At 51.9% G+C, this 12,842-nt stretch overlaps 1 protein-coding gene across 1 annotated transcript in view; it reads left to right on the top strand.

The window, feature by feature from the left end:
* Window positions 1-12,842, top strand: part of LOC149854494 (trypsin-3-like) — a 21,773-nt gene extending 8,931 nt beyond the window's left edge. Inside the window, exons 3-6 of the mRNA XM_090024668.1 lie at window positions 9,227-9,386; window positions 10,725-10,866; window positions 11,123-11,389; window positions 12,690-12,842. Coding sequence (XP_089880794.1) covers window positions 9,227-9,386; window positions 10,725-10,866; window positions 11,123-11,389; window positions 12,690-12,842 — 722 coding nt within the window. The remainder of the gene's footprint in view (window positions 1-9,226; window positions 9,387-10,724; window positions 10,867-11,122; window positions 11,390-12,689) is intronic.

Here is a 12,842-nt window from a genome sequence, read left to right as displayed (position 1 = left end):
TTGCTAATTGAACCCACTCCCATCCAGCTAGCCTCTACTTGCTATTTTTGCTGTAGTGCCCAGAGAGGAGAGGAATCCTGCAGTATTGACTAGAAGAGGCTGGTGTTGCCTTCCAGAAAGAAATGAGCCCAACCTGATGCCTTCCCCTCATCTTGATCTTAAATTTTTGCATCAAAGTCCCACCAGAGTTGGCAAACAGTACCTGCGGTTTCACGGTGCAACTGTGGTCCTGGACACAGACCTGGGGGCATCAGAAATGTGGGTGCGGGTGGAGACTGATTAACCTGTCTCTGCTTTGACATTTTCACTTGATAAATTCTTCTCTTGTTGGCAACAGACTCTCTGCGATGCTTCCTGGAGACGGGGTCGGGTGCTGGTGGCACTCAGGTCAACTCTCTGTTTTCCAACAGGATGGCAGAAAGTGGGCGAGGAAAGGAGGCGGGGAGCGAGGGTGTGGTGCTTGAATTGGATCACGTTGGCACCTCGCCCCTCTGCAAGGTAGGTCAATGTGCAGCGTTCAGCCTTGGGTTTCTCTGCAGTCAGGGAGCAACAGCCATGTGCACACCTAGCCGGAGGTGGAAGTGGCCTGAGAGTCCCAACTTGTTTCACACGATAGCAGGTGATAGGGACTGCACCTTCTACTGCCGGAGCCAAGAGTTGAAGTAGATGCCACAGGTCTGACAATGGCATTCCCCAGCCCCCAGAAAACTAGATGCATTGGTTTCCTTACTGGCTTCCTTAGCTTCTTGCCAAACAGCCAGAGTATACAAAGCAGTTGGACCGTGTGGAGATGTCTTTCTGGATCAAAGACTGTGGCTTCCAGCCCAGGAGGTAAATGAACAAAGCATTGTTCTGTCCCAGCAAGGATCACCTCCGGGGCACCGCTCAGCAAATAGCTCAGGTCCACTAGGCCCACTGCCCTGTGGAGGGAGACCTTGGTACAGGCTGTGCCCTGTGCATGGTCGGATGGCTGAGGACATCATGCATGGGGCAGTGATACCCTCCTTAGGAAGAGGAGAGGCCCCAGGTGCAGCGGTGCGGCTGAGCTAGGGGCCTGCCGTGAATGCCAGGTACACGCTGTCATCTCACTGGGGATCTCTTATAACTTCTGCGTATGTCTGTGCGGTTGGGAGGAAACCACTTGCACACAGGTAGGAGACTACTTCTGTGTATGTGGGAGCCGGGGGTAGACATGTCGTACTCAAGATTGTGGCTTTTATATTCAGTGTATGTATGTGTGGCAGGGGGGTTTCTGCAGTGAAGGCTGAATCGTTTCTAGCTACCAGGCAAGCAACACTGGTGTGTCTGAGTCTGACAAAATCCTCTGCCGCATCTTAGCCCCTAAGCGAAGGAGCAGCCGGGGTGACCTGTGCCCCTTTGCCAGCAGTAGACATTCTTGGTAGAGGCTGCTGGGGTGTCTGAGCATCAGTCCATGCCTTGGTCCGATGCTATCCTACTTGCATGCAAAAAGACTCCAGCCACCAGAAAAAATTATTGATATACAAGCTGGATGTGACAGATTCTCCCAGCCTTGGGCCCAGGGACATCCTTCAGGCCTGGGCAAAGGAAGTTTGTGTAGAGCTTGCCACAGAAGTCTTTCTCCTTGGGTATCTTCCTTCCCTTCCTGCCATGCTCCTGATGGCTTGCTGGTGGTGACACTAGCGCACATTTTTCTCTCTTCCCTCTCTGCATCCCTCCTCCTCCTGTGAACCCCAGGGCCTTTGCTGAGCTGTGCAGCACAGAAGCAGTGACAGGGTGCTGGGAAGATTCAACATACTGCAAGTTCAGATGCTCCAAGGACACTAGTGGTGCAGCCCTCGCGTGGTGATGGGTTTGTCCTTGGTGCTTTGGCACATTTCCTATATAGAGAAGCTCAGGCAGGATCAGCTGAATTTCTGCATGTGCATGGGCTTGCGGCCCCCTGCCTTTCTCTGCTAGAGAGGAGGCAGATCTCCCTCCTGACTGCTCAGTGCAGGTTACACGCCCACCTGCATGCGCAGGGCAAAAAAGATCCCATACAGCTCTCGGAAAGTCAGGCTCTTTAGTTAAATTCACAGACGTGCCTACTTCTAACTTTGGAGGGCCCCTGAGTCATTTCCTGGGGGCAGCCATCATACTGACCATCACCCAAAAGGAGACGATGGTCGTAGAGACCTTAGTAGACAAGCCTCTTTGTTCTCCCCATTGCTGGGTGTGCCTGCTTGTCCTGGCAGACGTGGGAACTCGCCCTCTGCAACATATAACCGGGCAATACACAGAGGGGATATTTATAGGGGAGAGCAGAGCATGTCCTCAGGCTGGGCAAGTCACCATGAAGAATCTGTTATTCCTGGCTTGAAACACAGGGTCCTTTATGTGCCTCAAGCTCCCGGAGAGGTGGCAGTGCAGACGGGCTCCTGAGGGGTCTGAACAGGAGGCTGAAAGATGCCCCTTAGCTATGGGCTCAAGCCCTGCTCAGGCTACTCCCAGCCCCACATCAGGAGGAGGAATGTGGGGACCTTTTTAGTACCATCTTTACTTTCCCCTGAGCCTGCGGAAGGGCGTGTGCCCAAAAGCTTGCAGAAAAAGATATTTTTGTTTTGTGATTTCTTAGCTGGTCTAATAAAAGGCATTGTCTCTGAACCAAGAGCTCCAGACGTTTTGCATTTCTGAACTACCGAACACATTCAGTTGCCGAGACAGGGATGCTATCATGAGATGTCACCGGATATATATATCCCCTTCCCTCTGGCTGGGAAACCAGGTGGGACAGCTCACAGTGACGGACTCTTTTCCAGGAGGTTTCTGTCACTGCCTGTGCTGGAGGTCCAAGCCGCAGGGGGATGCCAACGTGATTGAATACATTCCCTCATCCCTGGGGGGACTGAGGAACAGCCCCGGGAGGCCACGGTGGCCGTCAGCTGGGCCGAGGCACTTGACGCTGACCCGGGAGCTGTCAGCCGCGCTCCCGTGACCGGAGCAGACGGACTGGACGGAGAGGGGGCCTGTATAACACACTCCCCCAACATGCCTGTGATGGGTTGCCCTGCACAGGTCACAGTCCCATCTTTCTTCCAGGCGATCAATGCTAGCATGAATAATAAAAAGGGGCTATTACTTACTCAGCCTCCTGTATTGATCCCCCTGCCACGCTGAGGAGGGGTGTCACAACAGCCCAGAGGTCTCCTGCAAGCGGATATCCCTGAGTTTATTTATCCAAGGAGAGGATTTATTGATCAAGCAACTTAGAAGGGCTTCTTTTTTTTTCTCTCCCCTATGTAGAGCCATAAAAATGCTTTTCTGAAATTAAACTGGAGCTGGAGACACGCTCCCGGTGGGGAGGGGCTGGTGGCTGCTTGGCAGTCCATCTTAGCATTTCATTCCAGCTCGCAGTGAGAGAAATTTTAAAGCACTGGCACTCTCAAGGCTGCATCCAAGTGCTTTGCCTTGTGCACGAGGTGCCCGTCGCCTTCGCTCTGGAAAGCGTGGGGTGGGGGGAGAGGTTTTGCATTTAAAAAACCCCACTGACCTCCTCACTGGGAAGTAAAGACAGGCTCAGCAGTCTCAGAAATCCTTGGGAAGGTTGCACCTCCTCCTGCCCTGTCCTTTCTCCTGTCCAGCTAACATAGCCACACTTGACAAGACCGGGTCTCTTCCAGGGGTACAAGGTTGACTGGCTGAACAAAGGCTGTCTTGCAATTAAGGGCAGGCAGAGTCCGTATCTGACTCCCAACCAGAGGTTAGAGTCTTATGCTCAACCCTAAACGCAGAAGCCTGCGTCTGGCTGTGACTAACCCCTGATACCCATACTACAGCCAAACTAGGTATGGGATGGAGTAGGCACAGAGTTCTCCATGGCCTGGTGTGTGTCTGGCCTATCGTCCACATTTGCTCCTGCCCCATTTCCTAGTGCTGGCCACTGGGCCAGTGCAGCGAGCTTTGGGAGGATCCCTCTCCCTGCTGCCGGCATGGCTGAAGGAAGAGGCACAGTGCCAGAACACCACTAATCCACACCTATCCAGACCTGGGTTTTAAATTCTCCTTGGGCATGACAGTGTGACATGAGTGACAGCCATCTTCAGGCTGCTCTAACATAGTGCCAAGGGCCCAGCCCCGTATAGCGCGTCGCCAGAATCAGAGCTGCACGAAGGCAGACTCTTTACATAAGTACATCTGACTGGCTTGCACTCTTTGCAATCTGGCCCTTCACGAGGGTCAGCGCCGTGCGGATGTGTTTACCAGTATCGTAGCCTGAGAGTGATGTTGTAGCTGTGATGGTCCAGAAATGATGCGAGATACAAGGATTTCTTAGGGTGACATTTTTTTATTGGGCTGATTGCGTAGCTGAGATAACGTACATAGGATCGGCATACAGGTGTGCCTGGATCCCTTCCACCGGGTGGAATTTAACCACCAGGATAGTAAAAAAACCCAGCTTGCTTAAAAAGTCATCAAACCATTTTCAAAGGTTGCAAAATTGCTCTGATTTTGCAGCTCAGTGACCGGTCCCAGGTCAGAATCTCCCTGCACAGATGAAATGCAGCCAGCTCAGGCCGGGGACTGCACCAGCACCGAGTGACCTAAGGGGGAAGCGACTGTTTCAGAACCAGAGGCCGGTAGAAACATTAGCCTGTGGGAGGTATGGATCATGCCAGTGATGGGAATAGGGCTATCAAAGGGCTGGGGGAGATTGCAGAAGTTGGGTTATGCTGAGCTGGCAGAGAGAGCCGTTCGTCTTCAGAGCGGATAACGGTTGCCAGTGGAAACAGATGGCTTGTTCTTTTGTGTGTGAACTTGAGTAATGCCTTGACATTTGTCATCTTCAGGCCTGCATTTTGGGGGGTTTTTTTGCTTGGCACTAATAAATCACCGTGCACCTGCAAAATGGAATCGAATGTGTTCGTGTCTCCCTAAGTTGCAGAATCATCGTTACTGCACGCGGGTTTCATTGAAAAGAACAAAATGTTCGTGCTGAACATCTCTCCCAGCCCTCTCCAGGGCACGCTGGGATGTTGGGCCTAGTGGGGGGGAGGCCCATTGAGGTCTCAGCCAAGACCACTCTGATTGAGGCCCTTCAGCCTGCAGACATCATGCCTATGAGTCACAGACACTTGCACGGGGCGTTTCTTATTGAAGACAACGGGCCGCATTCTGTCTTTATAAATAGCTTTTGCTATGTCTCAGAAAGGATCCACATTTCCTGCAGAAGCACAACTCACCTCCATCCCAACTCCTTGTTCCTGAGCGTAGGGGGTATAAAACATTACCAGCTGTGCGCTTTTGCACTGGTGTGAATATTGCCATAAAATATCCAGCCATGGTGCCCTGATATTGGCTGCCCAGCAGCTCACAGCCTGCGTTTGCTAATGAATTCCCCAAACTCAGAAAGTTGCACCGTGGGTGGGTCTACATGAGATGCGTGTACTGTGCCTTAGCCTAATAAGACTGCACAGCAGCGTGGCGGTTACAAACGTGCAAATAACCCAACGCACAGTGTTATTAGGTTAACGCGCAATAATGTGCACTACTGGGCAGTAACTCTAGTGCCTGCACATTTAGTTAGTACTTCATTAAGCAAGTACTAAACTAAATGTGTAGTAACTAAGGAGCATTAACGAATGTGTAAATGCGCCCCCTGTTCTTATGTTTGCACCAATGCTTTGCGGTGAGCCGCTCGTCCCTGCGGCTTTTGGGATGCCATTGCTGTGGCTAGGATGCCCGTATCAGAGGCTCTTTGCTTTATGCATCGTGCCACCTGAAAGCGAGCGGTGATGGAGAGCCTCTAGGAAATGCTTTCCCTCACCAGCCCAGGGATGGCTTGTGAGAACCAGTGCCACTTCGCTGCCGGGAAACCGGAGAAGTTGCATTCAGTGTTTGGGAGTGGTAATCGCTGTGGCCCTTTCAGCTGCATGCGGAGGAAAGGGAAGATGAGAACACAAGGTTAACTCCAGTCAGTCAAACACCAGTGTCCTGGAGTGCCTCCATGAATAATTGATTGTTCTCTTTGGGATTCGGGTTTCCATGGAAACTGAAAGGGGAACCAGGATACCAAGGTATGAATTGAAGTTTCTTTGGGTCTCTGTCCACTCAGCAGCTAAGAGTTGGAGTTACCTTTGGCAGGTGCTTATATAATCAGACATTGACTCGGAGATGAATTGCCTTGATCTGAGGCTTCTGCTGCTCCTGCAGTTATGCTCTTTGATTGGTGAGTGTTTCATACGTATATCTGGCTTTTGGTGGACTTTTATGTTAGGAGAGCCTATAATAAGTCTTTAGTCGGCTACCTGTGCACATCTGTAATGTAGAGAAGACGTATGATCGGTGTCCCTTTTTTTTTTAGAGTGTGCATCTCTGCAGACATACAAACGTCGTACATTTGCCCTGTCTGCCACCTTCCAAGATTTCGTTACATTTTTTCATCTGATTCACTTGCAGTCTCGCTGATATTTCTTTTTCTTACAGAACTGATAACATTATTTGCTTGAATTCATCAGCTTGCTAGGAAACTTGGGGATTTGCTTGTGGCTGTTGTTATCTATGTAGATGCATGGGAAGAAAATCAATCCCCCTGTCCACTACAAAGGCACAAACATTAGGAATGAGTCTGGTCCATTGTCTTCCCTCCATAAGAGCTGTATCATGGGCAGGGTCTTTCAGGCTCCAGAGAAACAGACAGCGGACCAGGAGATTATGGCGCTGGCCGTTTGCAGGTGCTCGGTGGTGAATGAAACATTGCGGTTAAAGCAGCGGACCAGGAATGAGGGCTCCTGTGTTTTCTGCTCCTAGCTCTCCCAGGGAATCACCAGTCCCCCTTGCTCTTTTCAGCTTCCCAAATTTTGCAAAGGGGATAATAATATTTCCAAGTCCGATGTGAAGCTTAATGGATGTTTTCAATTCATTTGGGGATCCTGCATTGAAAAGAGCTGCAGAAGGAGTAGAGAGGAGGAAACGCGCTGAAACAATCTTTATTATTTTGTGTGGATCTAGTGGAAATGTAAGCAGGGGAAGTTTGCTTCCTAAAAATGCCACAATTAAGTGAAGTTGTTACATACAAAGAGACCTTTTGGAAGCATGACGGCCTTCACCAGAGAATTAAACACGTTCCCCAGCTCTCAGGGACTAGCACTACGGTGGCACATGGGTTCCCACCAGAGGCTGTGAGAAGGGGTTGCGCTAGCACAGGGCCATGCCTCAGCTCAGCAGCTCGGCAAGGGGCCAGATGCTGAGGTGCCTCCTAACCCGGGACCAGCTCTCTGAAACTGCGGTGGGGGGTGCCTGCGTCAGGGTTAGGAGCCTGATCGCGGAAGGTGCTGGGGGAGCTTGAGCACCCTCAGATCCCAGTGATGTCCATGGGAACTGTAGGCGCCCTGTAGGTTTCAGAAGCCCTTGGAGCCCTAAATTCGTGCCCAAGCCCAAAAAGGGGATTTCATAATGCCCTCGAGCGTGCACTCGCCTCTTATGCAGGTGACCTGCTTGCAGCTGAAATCAGAAGATGCTAAAGATGATATTGCTGTTATTTAGCCAAGTTCGGAGCAAGGGGCCAAGGACAAGGAGCAGTGAGGTTGTGGCATGGCCTCTGGAAGGGTTACCTAAGCTCGTCACTAAGCAGCAGATCCCCAACACGCCTGCCCGGGGCAGTGTTTCCTGGTGTCCCAGCTTGGACTGAAGCTTCAGCAGCTTCTTTGGGCCGTGTCCGATTCACCAAGAGTCCCCCATAGGCCCAGTGCAGCAAGTTGGCTTCATTGGCGTGTCAGCAGGTCCCTCTGAGATGAAGGAGTGCAGCTACTTGTGCATCTGTTGCTCCTATGGATGGGAGGTGGGATCTCTGTGTTGCATCCACCCTATGCTGGTACCATTGCCCCAGCAGGTATCACTTCTGTACGGTCATCGTTGTCCACCTCGTTCCAGGGAGGGGAATCCAACAGAGCCCAAGGGCTAGGTCTTGCCTTTGTCCATGTCATTATGAGTGGGATCCATCTGGCGGCCACTGCAATGACCCACTGGCTCCCTGTGGCAGGAGGTGCATAGCGCTGCAGCATCACTGGCCCAGGCAATGTGATGGAGAAAAACACCCTGGCTCCTTTAAAACATTTCCAGTTTACTAATCAAAGATCATGACAATCCCTTGGGAGCTCTGGACTTATCCGTGCCCGGAGCCAGTGTGCAGGTGCTCTGCACACGCAGCACATCTGAGCACAAGAAGCACTTGCACAGGCCCTTGCTCTGGAAGCAAAACAGCATAATGGCTGCTAATTAAAGGAACAGAATGAACCCGTTACAAGAAACATCCTTCTGTGCCACCAGGGTCAGCGTCTAACAAGACGGAGATGAATCATCCGTCTTGGAGGTGACTACATTCATGCTCTGGTTTTCTCCGCTTGGCACCAAGCTATTTGTTAGGGTGGGACTGAAAACTGGGCCTGATGGTCTTATCCCAGAGCCCAACGGCACACACAACAAAACCACAGATCCTCATTGGATATGGGGACTTGGGAGAGCAGGGGTGACGTGGGCCAAGGCAGGTGTGGAAGGGGAGAGCCGATCAGATCAGTCCCGGGGAGCTGAGCGTGTGAAGGAGGCACCAGCCTGAGTTGGGTTGATGCGAGTCTTCCCTTGCTCTGGTGAGCACTGGAGTGGATGCTGATGATTCAAATGCCTATTAGGAGCAATTCGTTTTCATTTTGATCACTGCTCGGCAGTCTCTGGAGAAATCACGGCCTTGTAGCTTGGTAAATAATACAGGGACTCCCCTCTTGCTAATGCCAGTGAGAGGATGCTAAGAGAGTGGCAGATCAATGGGAATCCCTCCACGGGGATTTATCCACCCCCTTGATGCACACTTCTAACTCCTCCTGATGCTAATGACAATACATAAGCGTATCGGCAGGGATCTGGCACCTTTTCTGGGCTTTAAAGAGCCTCTCTGGTGTTTAAAATAGTGTCTTCTCCTGTTCTCACTCAGCAACCCTAGCCGGGCCTCAGGTGTAACAGCAGCACCAGATATGGCAGCTGGGATTCAGAGACCCTTGCAGGTGACCACAGCCTCTGGAGGTGCAGGAGCTCATATTTCCCTTCCAATAAACCTCTCCTCTAGATTGAAGGCCAAGGCTACTTTGATCAGCCCAGAGGCAGGCGGTGCTACGTTGACCTCCGCACATGCAGAGAGGCCCGGCTGACTGCCTTGGCGTGTGACCGGTGACTGGGCTTGCCAGCTGTCTCCTCCTGACGGGCTCGCCTTCACTTACAGGGGGGCAGCGCAAGCTCCAGCGCATCATCGGGGGTCACATCGTGGGGCCGCACTCTGCCAAGTACCTGGTGTCGCTGAAGAGGATGACGGGCTCCCACTTCTGTGGCGGGTCTCTGGTTAGTCGGAGCTGGGTCCTGACGGCTGCTCACTGCAAGACCGAGTAAGGAAGGCAAGAGCCAGGATGCCTGCTTAACACTGGCTCTTTGCTGCGTGCAGTAAGACAGAAGCCCAGCCGCCCTGAGCTGGCTTCCCGGGTCACGGGGCACTGCACACCTAGGAGTCCTCTGAGCAAAGTGAGGATATGCAAGTAGCTAAATACAGACTCCTGGCTCAGCTTCTAGGTACTCACCTGCTTCTAGGTCTAGGTGCTGATGCCTATATTTAAGTGAATATTTAAGTCTTAAGTATAGGCGCTGATGCCTATATTTAAAGCTGTCCCTCTCCTGCATATACACCTAGACCCTACAGATGCACCCACTCACGCTTCCTACACACACATACCCATGACCTTATCTAGTGTAGGGACTTCCACTTCTATGAGCACCCAGCAGTCTGGTGGCGTCTCTCGGCCTGACCACGCGGCCTTCCCAGACCGTCACGCTAGGGCTACAGTTCACCGCGGCATTTTAAGCAAGTGCTTACTTCTCACCAATATCCATGTCCATGCTCAGCCCCAGACTCCCATGTGATCCTAAGTGCTTAAACTATCCCGGGTGCATCTACACATGCATTTTAATGTGCATTAGCCTATTTTAATGCGCATTACCATGCCACAAAAAAAGGGGCTCTTAAAATAGGCCAATGCGCCTTTTTCTAGCACCTCACAATGGAGGTATTAAATTTAATGTGCATTACCAAAAGCATGTTCATGAACATGTAGACGTGCCCCCTGTGTCTCAAGTCCCCATTTAAATCGCTGGGTTGTAAATCTATGCTTAATGGTAAGCATATGCTTATCAGCTTCCCTGATTAAGGACAGTTTCCTGACTTGGGGCTTTGCCAGGGGTTTTACAGTCTATGATACTGATGAACAGCACTGGAAATCCAAACCCTGTATTGGGAAGAAGAAACCAGCCGTGATCATACCAGAGGACAGGGAGGGGAGTCAGTCCCATTCTCCCAGTAAATCACTGAACATCCTGTCACTTCACTCTTGCTCTCCCCCTCCTCTCTGGGGAGATAATACAATTTCACAGGTACCTAACAAAAGCAACATCTGCCCACACACTCCCAGGTACATTCATGCCATCTGATGCACGTGCCAGGCAGATGTGTGGCACCATCGACACGCAGCGCTTCAGCTCTGATGCCAGGTGGGCTGAAGCAAAGATGCAGCGAGATACAAGATCTTGTGCTGTCAATTCTGGAAGTGCTAAAAGCCTTTTTAAAGCCATTTGAGTCACCCGAGTAATCGCAGTCTAAGTCAGATGTGAGAAGGGAGAGCTTTGCCCCAAGGGAAACGCCAATAACTTTGCCTTTCTTTGCCATACCCCTGTAGACTAAACCAGATGCTAATCGTTGCCGGTGAATATTCACTCTCCACTTTCGAAGGCACAGAACAGATTTTCCGGCCCTCCCGGATGGTGGTTCACCCTGACTACAGCTCCACTACCAAAAATGCAGACGTCATGCTGATTAAGGTACCAGGTCTTCCTCCGGGCTCTAATGGAAGGAAGGCCGGCAGAAACGGGCTGTGGTCGCTTCAGGTTTCTGGGGGGCTGGCCTGGGCTTGAAGGAGTGCTTCGGTGATCATGTTATGAGGAGTTTGATGGGGGGGAGCTAAGGGCAGACATTGGTCAGGCGGTCCAAGTAAAGAGGACCCAGAGAGTTGAACATGAGCACTATGACTGTTTTTTTCATGATCAGTAATGACTCTTCCTTGATGTCTCCAAACAGCTGAACAGGCCGGTGGTCTATAACGCCTTTGTTTCCATTGTGCCACTTCCTCAGCAAGGCGCCACGGTGAAGGAAGGCCGCCTCTGCCAAGTCTCCGGCTGGGGTTACACCAGTCCCATCGGCGGGAGGACTTCGGACACCCTACGCAGCGTGCACCTCCCTATCGTCCCCTCCTGGAAATGCAACGCCACCTCCTCCTATGCAGGATTCATCACCAGCAACATGATTTGTGCCGGGCTCAGCACAGGGGGCAAAGACGCCTGCCAGGTACCTCCGCCCTGTTTATATTCTGCAGACGAAGCTGCAAATTCAAACCTAGAGGGGGAGACCCAAGGGCAAATCACCTGGGGATTGGCTATGTCCAAGCTACTGAGGGTGCTCGGTGGCAGGGTCCCATTCTGGAAAAACTCAGAGCCAGGTTAGGCACCCAAAAATCACTAGTATACCCATCTAATGGCCATGGTGCCAGCAAGCAAAGCACATCATAGTGGGGGACCGGGAGAAAAATGCTAGTGCAGATATAAAGCAAGCAGCTGCCATCAAGTCTCCAGAGAGTTAAAGCCTTGATCACACCTTCTTCTAACTGAAGATGACTCACCCTTGGAAATGAAGCGCAGAGGGTGGGAAGAGAAGGAGGATCTATTTTTATAACCAAAAGAACAGTATGGCAAGCAAGGGATGATCTAGTTTCTTCCTCTTCCTGGGTGAGACAATAGCAGCACATGAAGGTGTGCCTCCCAGCAGGGTCTGCCCCAAACGTGATGCAGCTGCTGCCAGCTTTTGTTTTTCATTTATCCGGCCAGACCTAATCGCACTGATGCCATCCTGCAGCGCTGCTGTGCCCACCGCTCACAATGTAGGTCATTGCGAAACAATGCAGCGCTGCGTGGGGAAAAGGTGATGACCCAGATTGTGTTTCAGGGGCTGGACTGAATCTTTCTGGGTCCCACCGTTGTCTCTGAGGGCTTAGGATCCCCTCAGTTTTGACAGGTCTCCGCAGTGGGACGCTCGCTGAACTCTGGGAGAGCCGATCTAATACAGCCAAAGCCACCAGGGAGAAGGGTCTGGTGCAGTTTCCGCTGAGCCGGTTTTGAGGGTCAGGAGGGGAGAGATGTGCTGGAACGTAACTCATGGGGCCAGATGCTTTGTTGGTGCAAATGGGCGAAACATCGCTGAAGTCCACAGAGCCCCGTGCATTCGCAACCAGGAGAGAAAACAGGCAGGCCCGTCCCTCCCCACATTTCTCTATCGCTTGTTGTCCTTCTCGGACTTCCCTCCAGGCTGTCTTGGTCCTTTTGGGGCTCAGGTGTAGAAAGGGCTAGGCCCTACGGGTCAGATGATCCATTGTGCACAGTCATTTACACCAGGGGAAAGGGGGTTTCATAGCACCCAGCACCCACTTTGGTCTAGCGTACGCAGCTGCGCCAGATGCAGGGTCTCGGCCCTCCAAGGTCGTAGCCCGCCACAGGTCATAGCCCTCCAAGCCCTAGAGAAGACAGGTGCCCACTGCCATGAACGAGCCCATCTGAGCAAGCTGTCACCTTTATTGCATGCTTTCCTTTGGCAGGGGGACTCTGGTGGGCCACTGGTGTGCGAGGGCCGAGTGTTCGGGATTGTGTCCTGGGGGCACAGCTGTGCCAGCCCGCGGTATCCAGGCGTCTACACGGCTGTAGCCAACTTCCAGAAGTGGATCTACAAAACCATCTTCAGACACCAGTAA

This window comes from Crocodylus siamensis, chromosome 12 (assembly GCF_052110815.1).
Source record: "Crocodylus siamensis isolate JL-2025a chromosome 12, ASM5211081v1, whole genome shotgun sequence".
NCBI lineage: Eukaryota > Metazoa > Chordata > Crocodylia > Crocodylidae > Crocodylus > Crocodylus siamensis.
This window is presented reverse-complemented; position numbering and strand designations above follow the sequence as displayed.